Source organism: Cavia porcellus, unplaced genomic scaffold (assembly GCF_034190915.1).
Source record: "Cavia porcellus strain 051 isolate PalLab524CR breed Dunkin Hartley unplaced genomic scaffold, mCavPor4.1 scaffold_1, whole genome shotgun sequence".
In the NCBI taxonomy this organism is placed as follows: Eukaryota; Metazoa; Chordata; class Mammalia; order Rodentia; family Caviidae; genus Cavia; species Cavia porcellus.
The window spans coordinates 49916128-49940249 of record NW_026947484.1 but is presented as its reverse complement, the minus strand read 5'-3'; the positions used below and the strand labels follow the sequence as shown (position 1 = coordinate 49940249).

The window sequence follows — 24122 nt, the reverse complement described above, 5'->3', positions numbered from 1 at the left end:
CCACCACCTGTTTTTTCTTGGGTGGTACTTAGCATTTCTCTAACTATTCTGCCTACTTCTAGCTTCAGGTCGTTGATAACTTCATTCTTGAATTGGTCTATGAGGCTCTCTATATGGTGCCTTATGTATATTGGTGCGGTGTCTGCTATTGCCTGTTTCTCAGAATTGGGGGCCGAGGAGCCTTTCTTGTTGCTGCCTTTACCCATGCTGCCTCTTCTTCTCTGTTCCTTATATATGCAAGCTTATATAAGAGGCCCAGCTTCTCTCCCAGTCAGCCACAGCCTGATCGAATTGCACCAGTTAGGTGTTCCCGCTCACCGCTGCGCACCAGGGAGTTACGGACCAGGCAGCCTACGCGTCTCCCCTCCCGGCCACCGTCAGGCTCTGGGATCTGGGTTGGGACAGCCTACCAGGTCCGCCGGCAGTATCACGCAGGCCAGGCACTTTTCACCAATCCCGCCCGAGAGGGGGATGTGTGGCTGGAGTCGCCACAGCGCCCTGCTCCCGCAGGACTGCTCGGGTCCAGAAAGTCCTCTGCTGGAGTCAAACTGTGGTAGAGTGTCAGTTTCTCTCACTCACCTCACCACAAGTCAGTGCACGCCTCCCTGCCGTTCGCAGATTGCCGTTCTCAGAGCTTCTGCGTGTCTCTCTCCTTGCCGAGCCACTGTAGAGGCAGCCAGCCGCCGCGCGGCGGGAAACCCAAATCACGGCTTACAATGGTGCGGAATCAGTAATTTTAAATCTCCAGACAAATCAGTCAAAATTTCTTGGCAAACACCAGATGACTTCCCTGGTAAATTCTGCCAAACATTTAAATAAATATCTCCAAATTATTTCAAACTTTTCCAAAAACACTGACCAGGAAGGAACACTTCTTTACTCACTCCATGAGGCCAGCGTTACCCTAACACCAAAGCCAAAGACTCCAAAACCAGAGACCAAAGCTTTTATGGAAGTTGATGCAAAAATGCCCAACAAAATGTTAGCAAGTTGAGTTCAGCCATGCAGTACAAGGCTCACCCATTATGGCTAAGTGGCATTTACTGGTGGAATGTAGGGGTGGTTTGACATACAAAACTCAATCGATGTAACACAGCATACTAGCAGTATGAAGGAGGAGAGTGATCATCTCATTTTTTGATGCAGAAAAATCATTTGAAGCTGGGTTTGCTGGAGCTGCCTGACTACATAGTGAGGCTCTCAGAAAAAGAAATTTAAAAAAAAGAAAAGAAAAATTGTGCAACAAACTTTGACATCCTTTTATGAAAAAAAAAAATTCAGACTAGAAACAGAATAACTGCCTCAACAGCCTGGGCTACAAAATGAGCTCAAGGCCAGCCTGAATTGCATGGTGAGATCCTGTCTCAAAACACACACACACACACACACACACACACACACACACACACACACACAGAATGCTGCCTCAATATAATAAAATCTGTTTTTGAAACCCACAGCAAATGAATCTGATATTGGCAAAATAAAAGGGGGAGGGGAAATTACTGGGATGTGTTATATACATGTATCAATTCCCTGTAATGAATGTAATCATTGTATACTGCAAACATGTAACAAGAAAAATTGAAAATGAAAAAATAGCTGGGCTGGTGGCATGCGCCTGTAATCCCAGCACTCAGGAGGCAGGAAGATGGCTGTGAGTTCAAAGCCAGTCTGAACTGCAGAGTGAAACCCTGTCTAAATAAGAAAAAAAAGATTTATAAAGTCACAGTAATCAAAAATCAGAGAGAGACAGACAGAGACAGAGACAGGATCATACTCAGTGACAAAAGACCAAAAATTTTTTCTTTAATATCAAGAACAAGGCAAGGATGCTGACATCCACTATTCATCTTTAGCACAGTACTAGAAACTGTGGCCAGAGCAGTTAGGCAAGAAAAGAAAGAAATAAAATATAGATGGCCCTCCATGTCTATGGGCTCTGTTCATAGATTCAGCCAATAGCAGATTAAAAAAAGAAAAAAAAGAAACATCTGGGAAAAAATTGTGTCTGTAATGAACGTGCTCATCCTCTGTTGTTATTCCCTAACAATAGAATATAGCTACTAGTAGCATCCACATTGTACTAAGTATTTTCAGTGGCAGAGATTAAAGGACACAAGAGGTGATGCACAGGTTGTGTGAAAATGTTCTGTGTAAAGTACTTGAGTATCCATGGATTTCAGTATCTGGAAGAAATCCTAGAACTAATCATCTGTACATCCTGCAGGACGAGTGTACTTAATCAAAGAAGTAAAAGAGCTAGGCTTGGTGACACGTGCCTGTAACCCCAGCACTCAGAAGGCTGAGGCAAGAGGGTTACCATGAGTTCAAAACCAGCCTGAACTACCCAGTGAGACCCTGTTTCAAAACAATAAAAATAAAAAAGTAAAAGACCTACATAGAGAACACTACAAAGCATTATTGAAAAAAACTAAAAAAGCCATAATTAAATGGAAACAGTTCCCGTGTTCATGGATTGGAAGATTTACTGTTGTTAAAATGTCATTGTAACCCAAGATAATTGACAAATTCAATTCCGTTTCACAAGATCAAAAGAGTTAGAGACAGATGGTGATGATGCTTTCATGACATGACATATATATTTAATACTGTTGAACTATGCACTTAAAAATGATTAAGATGCCAGGTGTAGTGGTACATGCCTGTCATCTCAGTACTCAGGAGGCTGAGACAGGAGGATCATTGCAAGTTTGAGACCAGCCTGGGCTACAGAGGGAGCCTAACTCCAGCTGAAACAAGATATTGAGAACCTGTCTCAAAAACACACACACACAAAATAGCAGGTTAAGATGTTGAATGTTATGTGTATCTTACTGCAATAAAAAATCAAATCTGCAGGCGGGCATGGTGGCTCACACCTGTAATCCAGCACTCAGGAAGCTGAGGCAGGAGAAGGGTTGTGAGTTTGAGACAAGCCTGGGCTGCAAAGTGAGCTCAAGACCAGCCTGAACAGCATAGCAAGACCCTGTCTCAAAAAGTAAAAAATAAAATAAAATAATCAAATCTGCGAGTTGGAGCAATCAGTTTTCACAAGCCATAAAGCAAAAGTAGAGGAGGCAGGGGCTGGGGATTTAGCTCAGCGGCATAAGCGCCTGCCTTGCAAGCAGGCAGTCGTGAGTTCGATCCCTGGTACCAATAAAAACGAAAAAGACAAAAAAAAAAAAAAAAAAAAAAAAAGTAGAGGAGGCCCGTCATGGGCGTGGGCGAGATGGTGAGCACCGGCCCAGCTCCCGAGAGGCAGGGCAGCCTTCCTGGTGAGTTCTCATCAGAGGGCTGTGGTTCAGCCTCCATCACGGTCAGTGAGGGGCTGAGGACCTCAGAGCTGATTCTGGTCTGCGCACTGAGCGAGGCCTCGAGACTTATTGAAGTGACTGCCCGCATCCTTTTGTGGATCCAGTTTTCCATCTTTGTTTTTGTTTTTGTCCTTGTTTTGTGGTCAGGCACCGGGAGACAATGGTCCATGAACCAAATCCAGCCAGCACCCGTCTCTGCAAAGACCTTCACTGCACACGGCACCCTCTTTCGCTCTCCGCATTGTATCTGACTGCTTCTGTGGTACAGCCGCTGAGCTGAGCTGTGTAACAGGATCCACGAGGGCCCAGAAAGCCTGAAATATTCGGAGCAGCCCTTTGCCTGGAAGTTTTTCACCCCTGTTATTGATGCTAAACTGTACCCTGGTGCCCATCTGCCCACTTTCTACTCCGGGCAAAACAGACACCGTGTGTTTAACCGCTACCCAGCCTCCTGCCACCAGCGCCTGTGGCCCACCGCTGGAAGCCGGCCCTCCGGAGGGGCTGGTGACCAGAGCCCCAGACTGTCCTGCACTGCACCCCGCACCAGCACCCTGGGGCAGCCGGGAGCCACTGTCCTCCCATGTGCCTTCTCCCGGATGTAGCGCTTGGTGGGTCTTCTGGCTTCTAGCACGCTCGGTCCCTTCATTCTTTCCTGTCCTGTCTGCTTGAACCAAGAGGACAAGGGGAGAAAGTTGAAGGGCAACAGCGCCCTGAGCCACCAAGCACAGTTCACAAAGCCAGCGGGGTGGTCGGAGTCAGAGCGACCCCCAGAGGCCCGCGTCTCCCGGCAGCCACCGGCCAGGAACAGAGAGAGAAAGAGTCCAGGCACGCAGGCCACAGGGCAAGCACAGCGCTGGGCAGGGGACACTCGTGCCCCTGGGGCTGGAGCCGTGTGCAGCCCGTTCCCACAGCTGCCGCGGGAGCTGGGAGGAAGATGGGGTGGGTGTGCTCAGCCTGGTTTAAATGCCAGGGCGCGCCTTGACCACAGCCCCAGCTGCCACTCAGGTCCACGGCTTGCCGTGGACAGGGGAAAGTGGCACTGGGGTCAGGCTGCCACCAGTCTACTACATGATGGGCAGAGCAGGCCCGGCGGGGGAGCACAGTCACTGCTCACCCAGGGTCAGTCTTAGCTTTCTTTGTTCCCGTCCTGGGAAGTGCAGAGTTTTTGAGTCTGTCTAGAATTAAATCGGCCTTGTGTGAAAATCAAGAAGAGTTCCGAGCCAGGCAGACTGGACACTCCTCAACCCAGCATTCCGGGAGGCTGAGGCAGGAAGATCCTAAATTCAGGGCCGGGTGGGCAATTTAGTGACTGAGTGACTTCAAAATAAAAATGAAAAGGTCTGGGAATGCAGCTTACTGTGCAAAGGCCCTGAGTTCAGTTCCAGAGAAGGAGAGGAAAAGAGAGAAGAGAGGGGGAGGGAGAGAGCTGGAGGAGGATTTGTTCTGTGTATCCTTACCAAAACGGGAAGCTTCCTCCTCCTCTGGCTTTGTTCTTTTGAACATTATCAGATTGGATTCAGAGAATTAGCAGGGGTAACAGTGCAGCCTTATCATGTACCACCTTGGGTATATAGAATACACCAAAATGTAGAAACTAAAATTCCCAAGGTGGATTTCCTTTCTTTTGTTTTTTGTTGTTGTTCTGTTTCTTTGACACAAGATCTCTCCATGCAGTTAGGGCTGGCCTTGAGCTCACTTTGCAGCCACCAGGCTGGTCTTGAACTTGCAATGATCCTCCTGCCTCAGCCTCCCCCAAGAGCTTGATTTCCCACTCTGCCGAGGTTCCGGTTTAAGGACACTTCCCCTAGATGGTGGCCTTGAGTTCTTCCCCACATCAAACTGCAGCCCCACCTCTTCCATCTGCCTGAACCTGCTCAGACTCAATGGGTCTCAGTGTCCTGGTGGGGACCAGGGAGGACAGCACAGCAGCCGCTTCCAGGCGAGTGTAAAATGCCGGTTGTGTAACAGAGGCACAGCTAAGTCAGGGCTGCAGATGAGCTGAAAGCAGATCTGGAGCTGTAAGTGCAGGCAGAGGGGAGAATAAGAAGGTGGCTGGCATAGAGAAACCCCGGAAAGAGTGCGGACAGGTGTGTGACCCACAGCCGCATTCCATGGGGTGCTGCCTGCTGACGGGCCACCTTGGGTCCCCGGATTTGCAGGCAGAGAAACACAGAAGGCCCAGCCGGCTCCTTCATCCGTCACCAAACGATGCGCACTGAGACAGTCTGAACCCCGAGGGCAGTAGCAACTAGAAGACTCAAGAGTTAGAAGGGTGTAGTTTTAATCCTGCCCGGAAGGAAGACCTCTTTGAAATGTCTCACTGCCTTTGAAAAGCCTGGCCACGACTCAACCCATCAGTTGAGACAACGCTGCACAGGGCTGGTATTTGCAGGTGCAGGGAGCAAAGAGGACCACAAGATGGCAGCATTGTTCCACGTTAGCTTTATCCAATTGCTTGAAAAAGTGGTTTGTCCCGCGCTCTGCTACAAACTGCCCGCCTGTTTTCTGAAGCCCCCACACCCCTCCCTCGCCAATACTGGGGATCAAACCCAAGATCTCTACCGAGCTACATCCCAGGGCGACTGATTGATGGATTGAGTGAATGATTGACTGAGACAGGGTCTCACCGTATAATTCAGCTGGCCTTGAACTCACTACGTAGCCCAGGCTGGCCTGGAACTTGTGGTGATCCTCCTGCCTCAGCCTCCCAAGTGCTGGGATCACAGGCCCACACCACTAGGTCAAGCTTGATCCTTTTATTTTTTGAGGCAGCGTCTCTTTCAGTTGTCCAGGCTAGATTCAAACTTGCAATCCTCTTGCCTCAGCAAGATCATGTGACCTGTTACTATTTGTTTCAAATCTGATTAAATATATAATTAGGCATAAACAGTGGCTTGATCTACCCAAGGTCTACCCAAGCTCCCGAACCACATCTGAACTGTAAGAATTTAATTTTATTATTACATTCATTTTCTGGCATTTACATAGCCTAGCTGTTTGTTGTGGCCAAGCTTAATGTATGTGTATCTATCTCTGTCTTCCCAGATCTAATTCAGAACCAACTGTGGCAGCTACGTAGATGGTGACCTGGCCAGGCCTTGGGACTCATGTATCTGGCAACAGTGTAAATGGTGCTGTGGGCCAGAGGTGGATTGTACACCTGTGATCCTAGAACTGGGGAAGCTGAGGCAGGAGGATTGCTGCGAGTTCGAGACCAACCTGGGTTACAAAGTGAGTTCAAGCCCAGCCTGAACTGCATAGTGAAACTGTCTCAAAATGATATATAAATAAATAAATAAATAAATGGTACTGTGAAGATATTTTTAAATGAGATTAAATTTTTAATTTGGGGGGAGGGGGAAGGAAACTATGAACAGAAAAAGGCCACAGGCTTATTTCTGTGGGACACACTCAGGGGAAGGGTTCAGTAGCCAGAGACCGTGATATGCCAGCCTCACAGAAAGGCCCAGGAAGCTCTACGGAGGCCCCGGTCTCTATCCGCTCCAGGTCTCCGAGGACCTCACTGTACGATCAGCCAGCACCCGGCTGTATCTTCCCCCCTTCTTTCTGTTCCAGACCCTTCCTGGCCCTGGTGGGGGACACAGTGGGACACACCCCCTTCTCTTGCATGAGGTCCTGGGTTCCATCTCAGCATGAAGAGAAAAAAGAAAGGCCACACAGGCTTGAGCCCTGACGTGATAGTGGCTGGTGTCTATTCATTGCTCCAGGAGCTCTCCCGCCCTCCCGGCAACAGTGATGGCAAAGGCTATTTCCCACTCCGTCCATCTGTCCGTCTGTATTAGTGTTGAGAGCACAGAAAATGCACTGGAACTCCAGGCCTGGTCCCAGATCCCCTAAGTCAGGATGTCAGGACTGTTCCGGGTTCAACCCTTCACACGGTGAGGGGAAAGGGGTTAACCTTGCTCTCCCGAAAAAGACTGAGCCCCCAGAAAAAAGAGGGTCCCACCTGCCTTTAGGCATGGACTCACCCCTACCCTGCAAACCCCGGATTCACCAGCGCCCCCAGAGCACGTGAGCCCCCACTTAAATTCCCTCTCCCCGTGCACGAGTGTGCCTGGAAATCTCTCCAGTTGGGAGTGTGGGAATACAGCCCCTCAGCGTTGCATCTCTGGAGAATCCTAATGCACCAGCTACCGGCCAGAAGACAGCGCCAATTTAATGAGCACCTTGAGAAATGAACACGTAAGTGATGCATTGTGGACACAATAACGGGAAACTCCGTGGGGGTGGTGACAAACCCATGCAAAGGTGACACTCGAGTCACGAGGACTAGGGTCCAGCAGGCAGCCCTGCAGGATGAAGGGTGCCAGGCGGAGGAAACCCTAGGAGCAAAAAGTGTGTGTAGAAAGTGGCCACATCAGGGCTGCTCTCCTGTGGACGTGGAACTAAGACAGGACATCGAACGCGTTCATTGTCACTGTTTTATATAAACAGCGGGAAACTCCACAACCGCATGTGGTGAGACACAGATTCATTCAACTTTAGTTCCCAGACCCGAAGTACCGGGTCAAAGCAGTCTGTCCAAGGTCCCAGGAGAAGTAGGAAGACAAGCAAGCAGTCTGACTTCTCAGTCCGCAATCTAAGACTCCATATGTTTGAAAGCTTAAAATCTTATGCTCAGAGCAGAGGCCAGGAACGCTCAGGTCTACGGACGCGGACATGCTGTGTCTCTTCGCAGCCCCTCGTTCTGTTAAACTCTTTCTAACTTTTTTCTAGTAAAAGCTGGGCCTGAAGAGAAGAGTGATGGCACTCTGGCATCCTCAGGGGGGCTTTCCAGCCCCATCTTACCCATCTCAGGGCACTGCAGACTTCCTGGAACACCCTGGGATATTCCTGGGCTCACTCAGAATGAACGGCAACCTTTTTCTCGTTTACAATGAAGTGATATAGAGGGAAACTTTTACATTTTTATCCTACAGTAGGTGAGTTTTTGTTGGGGTTTGATGAGGGGGATGGGTTTTGGTTTTGGTTTACTTTGGTGTGGGTTGGGATTTTTTTGTTGGCTTGTTTTTATTTGGGTTTTTTGTTTGTTTGTTTTGCTTTGTTTTTGTCTTTTTGAGATAGCGCTTGGCTATGCAACTCAGGCTGGCCTTGAACTCATTTTGCAGCCCACGCTGACCCCAAACTCAGAGCAGTCCTCCTGCCTCAGCCTCCTGAGTGCTGGCATTATAGGCATGCACCACCACCCAAGCTTTTTATTTTCTTCTCTACATGTCTGAAAGTCTCTCTTCTTTAGGAAGTACACGTGAAGGCTGGATTATTCTGACCTTCCACGTTGGTCTTGGGCTCTCTCTTCTCCCTCTAGAATAACCTGCCATGCCTCAAAATTTACCCATCTTCTCTTAGACTGCCCTTCCTCCAGGCTTCCTGTGGAATGTTTACTTTTGCTAAGTTAGTCAGCAGAAATGTCTCCCTCACCACTCGGCTAACCCCAGTGGCTCTGAAAATCAGCCTCACCTCACCCAAATGCTAATCGAATGGGTGGTGGGCACCAGACTTCACAGTGGCAAACCAGGCTACAACAGCAGGGGTCGCCGGCAACACCACAAACCTGAGTTATCTGATTGACTGGTTAACAGGACAAACACAAGATGCATGAACTATGTTCATCCAAAAGAAAGATCTAGAAACGATTTCACTTTTTTAATGTAAGCATTAGTGATTAAGTATCATTGCTTTGGAACTGGGAATACACAGCTCATTAGAACAGTGCATGTGTTTTAATTCCAGTACCCCTGCCCCAAAAAGCGTGGCTTTGGAGGTTTAAAAATTTAGAGTATCCACAGACCAAGCCTAGAAATATGCACATAAGCCCAAATCCATGAGAAGGTTATGGGAATGCTTGTGCCTTCCAACCCCATTCCCATCACCCCCTCACGAGCCCATGCACTCCCAGCTTAAAACCTGAGACCTAAAATATCCTCTGAGTTGGAAATTTCCGTTTTTTAGAAAGCTGTGTTATTCATGCAGTGATCTTATCAAAGTGCTTTCTACCAAGCCACTAAACGTAACAGCTGTTACTTTTATTTTCAAAAAAGTTTAAAACTTTAAGAAATAAGGTCGTTTCAAGTAGTATTTCTGCATATTTTCTATCAGCTGCTTTCTGGAAGAGATTTCAGGAATGGGATGCGGATCCTGTGAACACTGAAGGGTAAACTGAGGCACAACCAGGGCCACCAAGTCAGGCGAAGCTGAAGCCATAAGTGAAACTTATTCCAGCCTGGTGCAGGCGGGCCGAGGGCGGAGGGGCTCACAGGGGTGTCTGGATGGAGGAGGGGACCGGCAGGGAGGAGTGGGAAATGTCCAGTCTGAGTCTGGGGCAGCAGGGAGTCTTGGCTACATCGAATCTCACAGGTGAGGCTGCCTGGGGTGGTTGCTTGTTCACTCTGTGTGGCAGCCCTGGCTCCACCGTCTCTGTGCCTCAGCAGCTGTGGTCAGCAGCTCTGCTCCAGGAGATTTTTCTTCTTGGTTTGGGCAAGGATCTGACATTCCTGCCTTTTATAAAAGCAAAAGGAAAAAAGAGGGGAAGTTGGGCAAAGTTTCTCATGACTACTTCCAGTGGGGCCAGGGGTAGAGTGGACGTGTTTGGAAAAGCATCGAAAGAGAGGGGTTTGTTGGAGGTCAGGGCCTGTGGGCCTAAGACTGGCACAAGCCAGGAGCCCAGCTGTTCCAGGAAAAAGGCCAGCAATCAGACCCGGAAGGGGGCTGTGGTCTCAACGGGGTCCTGGGGTGGAACTGTGCAGGGCCGCTTGGGAGTCTAGGGCTACGTCCCTGGTCCCTGCTATAACCAATGGTGGACAGCTGCTGGGTGGGGGAGGAATTAGTGGAAAAGGAGGCAGATGGGGAGAAGGGGGAGCTAAGGGGAGGGGAGTAGGGACTCACAGTGGGGGTTGGAGGACAGTCACAGGAGGAGCAGAGAGGGGAGTCCGCGAAGAGCAAAAAGCGCTGGACAGACAGACCTCGGCCCATCTCCCAGGTGCCCACGGTGATCGTCTGCATCTCAGAGAACCGAGGGCATTGCGGGTCACCAGGCAGCCGATTTGTAGACTGCTGTTTTGGTTTCAGGTCCGGGTAGAAATGAAGTGGGTGAGATTTCTTAGAACACATCTGAGCAAGGAAGACCATCCGTGAGGAAGAGAGACCCGCCAGGTGGGCGGGATGACCAAGAGGAGGAGAGGAGTCTGCAGTCTAGTCCCGAGCCAGATGGGTGGACGGTGACCAAGCTGGACGTCTGCTGGACCCAGGGACTCAGCACTGGAGGTGAATGTGGCCAGTGCTGGATAAATGGCACTGCTCTGAAGCCCATTTCAGGCTACCCCAGAAGGCAGAAGGCAGGGACGGAGGGGAAGGACCAGAAGGATGATCAAGAAAAAGTGGGGCACTTTCCTCGACCTCACAGGGGATAAAAGGAGCTCCTCAGCCAGCTGGGGGGGCTCGGGAAGATGGGACTCTCCCGGGAGAGGATCTCACCTCCCAGGTCTCGGCATCCGATGACAGGGTAAACTGAGGCAAGATGGCAGCCCTGGCTGAGCCTCAGTGTACCGTAACAGTAGTACTTGGGGCACATTAAGAGGAAGAGGAGAGCAGAGGGAAGCAAAGCAAGCAGAATGTGTGAAATGGTACACGGAGGGAAACAGTGCTAAGCGGTGTTTGATAAAGGACGCTGAGCAATTCAGAGATTTTTGTTTATTAAAATGTAAAAGTTATCCTCACTTTACAAGTTTGAAATCAGACATAACTGATACAAACTATCGCCACCCAAAACCCCACTACAGACACAATCTATGTTACATTCAGTGTCTGCCTATTTACAGGGCACTCTGCAAAGTACATACAAACAATTCACCGTTACTTTACAGTTCAATACATGTTGGATAGTTTCAAAAGAAAGGTGACTCTTTGCAACCAACTGCCTATTTTGAGAAAAACACAGCAAGACTGATCACAGGAGTCCCCTCTTTACTTAGGAACCTATGCATAGGTCACTGATTCTAATTACCAAGGCAATGTTACTTTTGACTTACCATCTTATGCTTCTGTACCTATTTGTTGTGACATTTCTGAAAGTCTTCACACCCTGAATATAACCAGGGAAGTAGATGCGCCTCACGTTCACCCAGTAAACACGACTGAACACACGTCACCAAGTCTAATGAGTAAGGGAAGCCGGCGTCCCACCCCACCCGCCTCCCTCTGACTATATCAGGAGCAGCAGCCGGGGTCCCTCCCGTCTTGCAGGACAAACCCTGACAGCTGGCCCACACCGCTGCGTACGCATGTGGATCTGAGACATGAGTGCCAGCGCCCCTGAGAACCAGAGGATCTGAGATGCCCGGACATAGCCAAGGGTCACCGCTCAGCACAGCTGCAGCCCTTTCAACTTCCCAGGTGACACTGATTTGCAGCCCCACATGGACTGGGTGACACTGGCCACCAGGCCAAGATACAGATGTCATCCCTCAAGGTGCATCAGAAGCACTGGGGAGCCGAGGAGCACAAATGAAATAAATGCACACGCGTTTGAACAGGCTGGGGTGACAGCTGGGAGCCCTCGGGTCATTCGAAGTTGGCACTGGGGCTCTGAGAGGCCGAAGCAGCACTGGAGGGTAGCAAGGCAGTCCAGGTGCCCTGCCCTGGGCAGCTGGGCAGGGGATGGAGCTGCCAGCAGCCTTCTCAGACATCTATTTACATTCTTTGAAGGAGGTCTAAGTTGAGAAGATTTTAAGACCGTGAGTCATTCATTAAAGGAAACTATTCTTTCAAACAAATTACTTCAACTGGTAAGCAGCCTGCATCTCTCCCCTCCAGATCTAAGGCCTCCTCCACAGAGGCCTGACAGGTAACCAGAGGGAGGGACCCAGCACACCAAAACCATCATGGGACTGCCCGGGTGACGGGAAGGACACACACATCTTTGAAGGCCCTGCCAGACAGACTGAAGACTGGCTGGACATCAGCCAGTGCTAAATACCGGGTCAACACACGCTGGACTGGATCCTGAAACTTCCTGTTCCCCCTACACTGAGCTCCTACCTGTAACACCAGGAGAGGCCATGCCGACCATCCGCTCTCAGGTCCTCTGCCCAGCAGCAATGTGCAAACTTCTTGGAGTCCTGTGGGGAGCCTGCAGCACCACACTCTGAGCTGCGCCTAAGGCTTCCTTCCTTCTCCCCCAGGGCCGCGAGGAGGCTCCGTGTCCTCCTCACCAGGAAGCCCTGCAGGAAGGTGGTCCATGCAGAGACCACTCTCACAGACTAGTCACCCACCCAGACTGCTTGGCCTATGCTCCTGTGAGTCATTTTCCAGTTTACAAGCAACTCAAGGCCAAAATGATGAACTGTATAACAAAGACAACAAAACTGAAAAATCACACACAAACATCAAAACCACACAACACTGGATCTGGTGCTGAGAAGAGGGCTCCCGCACAGTGGGCGGAAGATCTTGGGAAGGACCCCAGGGCCACACTGACGAGGAGGAGGAGGAGGGCGATGGCCTCAGGGCCTGGGGGCAGGCTTGGCCGTGAGCTGCTTCTCTCTCTCCAGCTCCCTCTCCCGCTGCTGCTCCCGCTCCAGCTCTTCCTTCTGCCGCTTCTGCTGCAGTTTAAGTGCTCGCTTCTGGGTCAGGAGAACAAAAAATTTAAAAACCAAGAGAACATTAAAAGTGCTTTCAGGTCATATCCCCAAACTTCTTGTTTTGTTTCCTTTCTTTCTTTTGAGACAGGGTCTGGCTATGTAGTTCAGGCTCACCCTGAACTCACCAGGTAGCCCAGCCTTGAACACAGCGATCGCCCTGCCTCAGCCTCCTAAGTGCTGGGATTATAAGCACACACCACCACACCCGGACCTGAATTTCATGTTAAAGTTTCTAAATTCATTCTGGGTAATTTAAGGTCCCCTTGATTAAAAATTTATTTATATTCTTGCAACTCCGCCTCCGCCCCACCTTCCTCTCCTGCCTCAGCCTCCCCAGTAGCTGGGTCACAGGCATGGTAGCAGGGCCATTGTGCTCCAAGCTCTTGCTAAGTGAGGACCACAGCTGTGCAGCCAGGGGACGTAGGCCCATGAGCCGCGCTGTTACAAAGCTCAGAACTGACAGTGCTGGGGGCGGACGCAGCACAGAGGCAGAGCACTTGCCCAAGCGCTCAGAGGCCCTGGCTTCTGTGCCCAGCACAGAAAAGAAAAGACAAAAGACAACTTTTAAGATAGCAATCTGTTGTGAGCATGTTCTTGCCCAGGGAAGTGGAAAATCTCAAAAGCAAACACCGAAGCAGCACCCCACCGCCACACACACCCGCGGCGCCCACCTTCAGCCTGGCTGTCTTCTCGTGCAGCAGCAGCATGTCCCTCCGAATGCTCACCAGCTTGGCGTGGTAGTGCTTGGCCTCTGTGAACTGTGTGGCGGGGGGACATGGAAAGTCAGGAGAAAAGACTGGAATTCCAACGCGGACAGCTACGTTGGGGCCCACCTGAGTTCAGTCTCCCCAAACTGATGTTTATTTATAGCCTCAACTATAGCCACATTGTAAATTCCAAAACACAGATCTGCTGAGATGATCAGGAGATCTTCACACTTGATTCAGTTCGAAAAAGCAGTTGACACACAACAGGCATGTGGATTACAGCGGGTGCAGATGACAGTGTGCTTTAAAGACCTGTAATAAAATCCTATAACTAAGGCCACCCACAGCGATCGGTGGTGCAAGAAACAAAGGCCCTCCCGCCTGCACCAGGAGACGCAGCGCTGGGGACACAGGATGGTCCAGGCAACAGGTCTGCTTATCAGGAGAGCCCAAGGACACGGACATGCTTCCTCTGGGAGGACCCTTGGTGACCGCCTACCCTGCCAGGAGAAGTGTGAGGGTGCATCCTCCCAGTAGGCAGGAGAGGGATGGACACACTGGGTCCCCACACAGGGCAGCATGGAGCAAACGTGATGCGGCCTCGAGAGCTCTGTGCAGGGCACAGGCAAAGTCTGATGCCTCTAGGGCGACAGCCACTGAGCCACCTCCAGGCTGAGGGAAGTCGAGAGCGAGACTGACTCAGACTCAGTTCCCAGTCCTTCAGAATAAAGCAATAGGATTCGAGCTGCCTGATTCAGTTACTGAACATTCATTCATTCAACAAACACCCACCATCCCACAGGAGGGCAGGGCAGCCTCACTCACTACAGAATCCAGCCACTGCTGAGCAGGAAGCTGTACATGGCTCCCGCCAGCCTCTGCAGATGTCGGGAAACATGGACTTTTTCACTGCTGCATGAGGAGAACACCACTGAGCCGCACCTGTCCAGCAGAAGTCCATGCTCTGCGGCATGCCTGAGTCCCTCTGCAATCACGAGTGAGTACCATGCCCTTTACAGAGGATAAGGCCCAGGAGAGGAGAAGCAGCAGCAAGCTGCTTGCTTTTGTTAATTCTCTTTTCTTAAACAAAACGGTATCAGTTCCTCTCATCAAACAGCTGTCAAATTTCTCAAGAAGTACAACCACCCAACTTCGGCACAGAAAGATGTAACAGATCACATTTCCCAAGGACCCACTGCAACCCAGGCACTTACTATGGCATAGCCAAGATGCCACAGGAGCAAAGGAAAGTAATCTATGAAACCATCAATAGACAGTTACGGGAGACGATACGCTGCTAACGGTCACACAGAGCCCCAAAGCTCCCCCTTCTTGCTCCCATTCTGTGTCTCGGATTCTGAGCACCTCTTATCTGGACGCATAAATAAGTTCCATTTCCTTTAACATTTGAAATATAATTCAAGAATGTGGACTTTCTGGTAAAGTAAGTGGAGGTCTCTTGTTTAAAAGTCACACTGTAAATTTTTTAAATATTAGAGGATTAGGGGCTGGGGATTTAGCTCAGCGGCATAAGCACCTGCCTTGCAAGCAGATGGTCATGAGTTTGATCCCCGGTACCAATAAAAAAAAAAAGAAAAAAAAATTAGAAGAGTAAATCTGAAATACACATAAGTTGTGACAAGCATAAGTATTTCTAATATATCACTAACGTATCGATGAAATCATACTTACCAAAGCATTGATATCCAACATTGAGTGGCATTCTTTAAATTTTGAAATCTCTTGTTCCAGTGTATCTAATAACACAACCTGGTTCTGTCTGAAACAAAAGCACACAGCCAAAGTGAAATTTACATGCTGCAAGCCTGGTTTGTTAAAAGGAGTCTCATTCAGAAACTGAGTTGGAAATGCACTGCCCTTCAAGGCTTATTTGGCTTAGTATCACCTTTTTCAAAATAATATTCCAAAGCCACATTCGGACAATTAAATGTATTTTTCATTTTTGCCTAAATTTCAGACTCCAATACCTAAAAAAATTAAATCACTTAAAATATTTGTTATTTTAGTAACTCTCTATATTATCGTCAAAAAACGTTTTTAATAGAGCCTTTCCTAAAAAGGTAAATGTTTTATATATCTTAAAATCGCAAGATTATGGCCAGGGATGGTGGTGACATGCCTATAATCTCCGTACTTGGGAAGCTGGAGGCAGGAGGATCACCATGAGTTCGAAGCCAGCCTGGCCCCTACAGTGAATTCAAAGCCAGCCTCAACTACATAGCAAAACGCTATCTCAAAGAACAAAATCACAAAACAAATTGCAACACTCCCATAAAAGAAGCATGACTTTTCTGCTTAGTATTGGGGAAGACAGTGAATCAAGAGATTCTAAGTCAAAAATGATAGATAAGCAGCAAGATGAAAAAAGACAGGAGGAGAAACCACAGCCCCTCTGCCAGGTGTCAGTTTACTCCTTCCAACCTAAACATCCCTGTTCATGAAGGGAGGAGGCTGGAGAGCTTCTGAGGCTCGCCATTATAATTCTGGTTGAAATCCTGTAGGGATGACACACAAGCTTCCCCATCATTCCTCTCCGCAACAAGCAAGGGAAAATCAAAGCTCCAGGAACACTATGGGGTTGCCCGAGTGAACATTTCAAAGAAAAATATGGCATGCTTTGCTTGCGAAACTGCTGCAGAGGAAACAGCAGCGAAGGCGAGAGAGGCCCAGGCCCTGGAGGCCCGGGACAGTGGCATGTAACCCCAGCCAGCCCATGTCATCCCAGCAGGTACCCCAGTCCGTCCCTGGCTCATGCTGGAGACCGTGGCTGCAGTACGGAGAGGAAGGCCAGCAAGCATGTGCCAGTGCCCCAAGACCTCAGCAGAGCAGGGGCATCCCCTGAGAGCCGCAAACCACCAATACTCAGAGAGAAACAACAGAGCTACACAAGAACAGTAATAATTTTACAAAAAAGACAGCGCCAGAACCAGAGAGCTTCCGCACATGCCATCCACCTAGCCTTTCAGAAACAATACCAACTCTCCATAATCTCACCCGGAAAACGGCACACTTCCTCACTCATTCTGTGAGGCCAGCATTACCCTAAAACCACAAACAGACACTACAAGAAAGGTGTGTTACAGACCAGTGTCTCTCACAAGCAGGGATGCAAAAATCCACAATAAAGGCAGTGTGATGGTGCACACCTGCAGCCACAACACTCAGGAGGCTGAAGACTGCAAGCTTGACACAAGCCTGGGCTGCACGGCAAGTTCAAGACCCACCTGAACTCCACAGTAAGACTCTGTCTCAAAAAAGAAAAAAAAAATCCTCAACAAAATACTAACTAATGACTGTAATAATGCGTAAGAAAAATGATATACCACAGCCAACGGGGATTTATGCCAGCTTTGTGTGTATACGAAGCTGGTTCTACATTTGAAAATCAGTGTCATACACTACATCACCAAGCTAAAGAAAAAATATAGACTATGCCAACTGATGGAAATAAAAAAGCTTTTGACAAAATTCACCTCTCTGCATGATTGAAAACATTCTCAACAAACTAAGAGAGACTTCCTCAACTTGATAAGAAAACATAAAGTCCACAGCAAATCTCACACTGATTGTGAGAAAGCAAGTATTTTTCCTCCTAAGACCAAGAACAAAGCACATCCCTCAAACTAACCTCCATCCAGCACGTCACTAGAAGTCCTCACCAAAAGGCAAGAAAACAAAAGGCACAAATGGGAAGGAAGAAATAACACTGTCTTTGTTCATGAATGACATGATTTCCTATGTGGAAATTCCCAAAAGATCAACAAAAAAGTCCCCTGAAACTATATGCAAGTTCAAAGTTTCATGACAGGAGGCAAGTCGGCTGTTTTCCTAGGCACCAGCAATTAATCTAAAATTTTCAAAAGCACACTATTTATAACAACCTTCCCCCAATGAGAAAGCATGGTTTTAACCCAACAAAATTTGTACAGGATTAATATGTAAAAACCACACAACTCTAGTGAAAAAATCAAAACTGATCCACAGCTGGTGTTATGATTTGTGTCCCCAAAGCTCTGTGTGATCATGGGGGAAGGCTTCTATAATCTGTGATTCATTCACTGTCCAATGATGGGATTAAGGGTGACCCACATACAATATGAGGGACAAAAAGGGCCTTCTCTGCGAGCTCTGCCCTTATTGCTGCTGTTGCTTTAGCCATCTTCTACCACCATGAACTGCTGCCCTCTGCCATGAGTCATCCCTGCCGTGGGGCCAGGTGATTATGGACTAAAACCTCCACAAACTGTGAGCTAAATCAACATTGTCTTCCTTAACTTTCAGTGTCAAGTATTTTGTCTGAGCAAGCAGAAAAAAATAACCAACACAGCTGGGGATGTAGCTTGGTGGTAGAGCACTTGCCCAGCATGCCTGAGGGCCTGGGTTTGATCCCCAGCACTGAAAAGAAAAAGAAAAAATTCCAAATAATAGACAGTTAATCCAAGTATGTACAGCAAATGATTCAATATTTTTAAAAAGTCAATTCTTCCCTGCTTGATCTAGTAGGTTGGTGCAAAAATCAAACTCACAGCAAATTAATTTATAGTTAGTAATGAAGTAGGAGATTGGGGCTGGGGCAAAACTGGTCAAATAAATGGGGTAATGTATCAAAGTCAGGAGACACAGGGCATAAGCACGGAACACAGAACCTGGGTGACCCTGCAGTTCCTAAACACTGTCGGTGGAACCAATCAGAAAAGTGCTATTTTCAGTTCTTCACTTCCATCTGCCTGGCACAAAGCCAAGCAAGTCTCCAACAGGACAGTAAATCTGGCACCAAGTGAGCTTTGGCTAGAACGACTGTCCCTTTATCTGCATGAGTGAGAAGCCAATCTCGGAATTCCAGATACAGAGGGGCTCCTCCCGTATCCAGTGGCCACAGGGAGCCTCTCATCTGCAGAGCAGACTTCCTTTCAGTCATTCAGAAACACTCGTCTCTGTGCCCTTTTCTGTGTGTCTTGTCCACCTCTTTGGTGAGGATGCCAATGACCGGGGAGAAATTCCCTGGGACCAAAAGGTAAGTAATAGCAACAAATTCTAAAGGTCATACTAAAGTTTTCATACAGTGCTGAAAAAAAATGCTGAAAGACTTAACCACTCAGTCTCTTCATGAAAGCAAAGCTACAGGGATCAACACAGCACCGTGCTGACCAAAACAGGAACGAAGCGGAACATGAAGCCCTTAAACTGACCGACACTGTTAAACATACTCAATTGCTCTTTGACAGCCGAGCCAAGGCGATGCAGGGGAGAGAAGAGGCTTTCCAACAAGTGATGCTGGAGAAATTGGTGTCCATGTGCAAAGAAACAAAGCTAGACGCACACTTTATACCATCGTAAAGTTAACTTAAAATGGATCTTGGCTCTAAATGCAAAAAGCAGAACCAAACCTTCCCGGAGAAAATCTAGCTGATCTTGGCTTCGTGATGTTTCAGATAAAATATCAAGAGCATGATCCATAAAAGACAAGTCATCAGTCAGAATTAAAATTAAAAACTGCTGTGCAAGACAATGTTAAAAGTACAAAAAGACAAACTACAAACTCAGAGAAAATATTCGCAAAACACATAAAAGACTTGTATCAAAAATTTACACAGGACTCTCGGAAGTGACCTAAATGGACATCTCTCGTTTAGTAATGGGCTCTGTCTGGCCTCTGTCCAAGGTTCCTGACACTGAACTTCTAAAATCCCCAGAATTCCCAAGGAACAGGACTGTCTTATTCAGGAGCACCCTGATCACACTTGTGTTTTAGCTTATGAGGTGTCTCCCAGTAGGATGAGACCCCTACAGCTTCAGGCTGGGGTCACCCACGTGATCAGAAGGTTGGGACCTTGAATCCTATGACACCAGCCCAGAAAAGGGAAGCCAGAGACTGGGCTCAATCCAGTGGTCAGTGAGTCACTCAGTCACACCTGCATCATGAACACTGGGGACAGCAGGGTGGGCAGTGACTCCTGACCAGTGAGCCCCAGCCAGGCTTCACACCTGGAGAGGGCACCCAGGCGCTCTATCTGTGGTCCTCTCAGCAGCATATGTGGCCAATCCCACCTCAACCTAAATCTGTATTGCAAAGCCAGCGCACTCTGGAACCACGAATCTAGGCCAGCGCCATCCATTAAACCCTGTATTCAGCCTTTGTTCCCAGCTTCCTCTCGTAGGATGGCGCCCAGGTGTTCGGCAGGCAGCTGCTTTAGTCCATCCAAACCCCAGAGTCTTCGTGGCTCTTCTGCCTCCAGGACAGACTGGCCTCAAAATCCGAAGCGTGCTGTGCTCTAGGGATGAGTGTTTCCCCTGGGACTAGCAGCAAACCTTGAGTGCTGCCAATTCCCCACCATGACCGTGCACCACGCGGTTCTACTTCCACCCTCCGTGAGCACCGGCAGCGGAGAGCGACCGCGCTACTTACCAATAACCAAGTTGGCTACGGTTACTGATCAGGCCTCTTCCTTCACCCTATAAAGGCTCCTGAAATAAGTTTTCATAAGAACAGGTCTTACAGCTGAAGTCTAGTAAGAGTCACAGTATTCCTCAGGAGAAATCACTGCAAGAGTGTCATTTCACTCCTCACACCTGGATTACTATGCGGGCCTCTATTCCCAGAAATACGCACTTATGGTTAAACGTTACCCAGTATAAGACCATAATCCTGTACATAACTATGAGGTCAAAGACTGCCTTAGAGAGGAAAGGGTCTGCTTACGTGAGCTCCTGCAGCGCCTGCTTGGATCTCTGCAGGTCCGGCAGGTAGTGAGACAGCAGACCCTCCGCCAGCTGCTCCACGGCTCTGCCATCCGCCAGCGAGTCCTCCACCAAGCCTTCATCTGGGGAAGCGTCACCCACCCCTGTTCCAAGCGAGAATCAAACACAGGAAGCTTTTAAATTGCCAGCAGCACTAAAGGAGGCTGGGGAGCTCTAAGAGGGAAGGAGAAGGTGGGTAACGTTCCCTAAAGGGAAGCAGTCTTGCTTTGCAAAGCACACAAAAACTATATAAAAAAAAACAGCAACACCAAAAGATGTTCTCAATGTACAAAAACCAAAATATGGGTCAACATTTATGTCACCTACTGCTTAATATATTATTCAGATAAAAGGAGAGGTGTCATTTGCTAAGGAGCAGAAGCAAGGTTTTCAAAGAATGTTTCCTCTGTTAAGATTCAGCAATTCAGCCAAGCAGAATAGTGCACACAATAATCCCAGCACTCAGGAGGCTGCGGCAGGAGGATTAATGTGCATTTGAGGCCAGGCTGGGCTACACAGAGAGTTCAAGGCCAGCCTAAACTATATAGGGAGACCCTGTCTCAAAAAAAAAAAAAAAAAAAATCAGCACTTTCACATAGTACACAGTGTGTAAGAGGTCCCTATATATAGCGAATGTTTAAGTTTTAAAAGTTTATTACAGAAAAAAACACATTACCATAAATCCCCCTCAAAATACTCCACCTCTCTTCGGACACACTAATCCCACCATTCTTGCCACTTTCTGAAGCAGTTCTGGAATCCCATGAAGGCCCCTGCAAGTGCCACCCAACAGAAAGGCAAGGGGCTGGGGGTTTAGCTCAGCGGCATAAGTGCCTGCCTTGAAAGCAGGCAGTCGTGAGTTCGATCCCTGGTACCGATAAAAAGGAAAAAGACAAAAAAAAAAAAGAAAGGCAGGTTTGGGACAGCCTGACACTGTGTCCTCATCCACCACCAAAACTGTAAACCTCAGTAAGACTGAAGAAAACACTATCATTCTCCACGGAAGTTTTTTAGAAAGTCAAAATAAAACTTTGGTGTTTTTTTTTTTTTTTTTACTTTAAACCCGAAAAACACATGAACAAAGTTGGAATTATTAAAACTGCAAGGCAACATCCAAACAGAAAAGAACTAGAAACTGAAACACTCCATGCATAAACTAAAAATGAAAAATGAGCGGGTGCTTAGGAATCCTGTGCCAAGGTTGTGCCTGGGGTGGGGGGGAGGGGTGAATCTGGCAAGTGATTCCATTGCTTCCGGCTTGATGACAACAAACACCAACTTCAAGTAGTAGACAAGCCATGGCATTACAGAGGCACACACAGACTCGCCAACATAAGGATAACTGCACTTTAGGGCATAATGATTAACTTACCTCTTATTCAGCATGTGTGTGTTGAGACAGGATCTTACTACGTAGTTCAGGCTGGCCTTGAACTCACTATATAGCCCATGTTGGCCTCCAACTCACTATATCCTCTTGCCTCAGCCTCTTGAGTGCTGAGATTGCAGGCACACACCATCATACCCAGTTCCACTTCTTACATATATACTCATCTTAACTCATGGACTTTTTTCTTTCCAGCCTAATCTTTTGGTTAATTATTAAGTAAGTCTCAGTGTTTTTATAAATATTTAACTATTAAGAACCAGGTAATGCTGGGCATGGTAGCCGACACCTGTAATCCCAGCCCTTGGGAGGCTGAGGCAGAAGGATCATCAGGAGTTTGAGGCCAACTTGGGCTTCACAGTGTGTTCAAGATGGCCTGAACTACATTGTGGGCGCCTATCTCAAAACACAAACACAACTTACTATGAGCGTTTAAAGAAGAAACTTTAATTTATTCATACAAAAACACTTCCTGATCATCTATCTATCCCGAACATCTATCTATGCACCAGTTTCTGGAGTTTCCACAACAAGTCACCAATCACTTTCTTAGGAGAATCACAGAGCATGACAGAGCAGCGACTGAAACAGGAACTGTTACAAGTCTGGGATAGTCTTAAAAGGAAACGTGGGTATTTTAGGCTTAATGAATGAATGCCTGTCTTTCTTTGTTACTCATTGCTTAGACATTGTTAAAACACTAAAGAGCACAGGCTGAAAAGTAAAAGCTCTTTTACTCCCTAACTCCCAATAGAGTCGTGGAGATTCTTACACAGGCTTCAGAACCTATCTTTGCATGTCCATGCAAACAATATTTAGCATAATTCATGCTCTTTTATGTCCCAGATAGCTTTCCACAGCAACATATACGGACCTGCTATCTTCTTTATAACAGAATTCTACCAGTTTTTAAACCAGCTCCTTATGGATAGTTTTCACCTTCTGCCATCTCAAACAATTCTGGACTGCGCTTCCTAGCTAATCTCTGCACATTTGTCACAATTTCTAAGGGACTGATTCTTAGAAGCAGACGGGTAGAACAAAAGGCTTGTGCTTTCTTACACTGCAAAACTATGCTCCCCAATATGGCATCACTTTACATTCCCACCAAGGAGCTATAGATGCTTGATTTACAAATGGGCAAGCATTCTATGCGAGGCGCACAGGGGATGCAATGCGGACTAAAGGAAGCAACGTAAGCACAGGTGGGAATGCGGGTCCACTCTGAAGGCTGAGGCAGGGTGAGCTAGCAGCTCAGCGATCATCGGGTACAAAACCCTCAGTGGCCTACGAGGACCACTGAGCCCCCTCCGTAACGGGGCGGGGGGTGGTTTTCAGTAAGGGGCCCTGCGCTTCCGGGTTCTGAGCAAGGCAACGACACAGATGACAGCAGTGGGACTCGCAGACCCGAACGGCACAAGGCTGGAGCGGCAGCCTTACAGCTGCTGGACGAGGACGTGAAAATCGGGGAGTAAAATCCCCACACTCGAGAGGAGTGTGGCATTGGAGAGCGCCCAGTGCCACTTCCGAGGCCCGGGGGAAACGAACTCAGCCCCTTTGCAGGACTGGACGTCCGCTTCGCCGGGGACGCGGGACGCCGGGACGCCGTGGAGGCCGACACAGGCACTCAGCGGCGTCCCTGACCGGGCCTCTCCCTGTCACACGCACCCCCAAGGCGTCATCAGGCGTCATCGCGGGGGCAACGGGGCCGGATCCACAGAGCCGACATCGCCGACCCCGCCTCAGCCCGCTCCCTCCCGGCTTCCGTCCCGCGCGTCCCGCCTCGCGCGCGTACAGGGCCCGACTCGGCCCCGCATGCAGCACGTACCCAGCGTTGGCTCGGCGGGAGGCTCCGTCGGGACCCCGTCCGGGGACGGTGACCCAGGGACATTCATGTCCCTCCCGCTGGACCCAGAGAGGAGGCAACTGAGAGGACCGTCTGAAACCGGAAGGAGCAGCGCTCAGCCGCCAGCGCCCGACCGGACCGAAGTGGTGGTCGCACCCGGAAGTGACGAAGGCGGAAGCGGGCGGACTTGTGGCACATGACAGCTGTCAAGCGCCGCCATGAGGTTCCGGGCGCTGGGTCGGGCCAACCGGCGCTCTCGGCTGGGTTCCTGTATAGGTGTTGGGAAACTTTGAGGGCATCGAGTGGTGCCGCAGACCTGGAGAACGTGGGGGGGGGGCCTGGCTTAGCGGGGACAGGCTGGCTTGGCACCCTGAGGCCTCGGAGCAGTATTGTGACTTTGTAAAGAAAAAGCTTTGGAGTGCAGGGTAGGGTTGGCGCAAGCCTGTAATC

General features: G+C 48.7%; 1 protein-coding gene across 1 annotated transcript; it reads right to left on the bottom strand.

Annotated features, from left to right (window-relative positions):
- Positions 1-11009: 11009 nt before the first annotated feature.
- Positions 11010-23834, bottom strand: Bloc1s6 (biogenesis of lysosomal organelles complex 1 subunit 6). Its single transcript, XM_003471761.5, has 5 exons — positions 23655-23834; positions 20402-20543; positions 15373-15460; positions 13645-13731; positions 11010-12955 (listed from the first exon to the last, which is right to left on the bottom strand). Exons 1-5 carry the CDS (start codon positions 23719-23721, stop codon positions 12836-12838), a joined length of 504 nt encoding a protein of 167 aa, XP_003471809.2. The 5' UTR covers positions 23722-23834; the 3' UTR covers positions 11010-12835.
- Between the last annotated feature and the right edge of the window lie 288 nt (positions 23835-24122).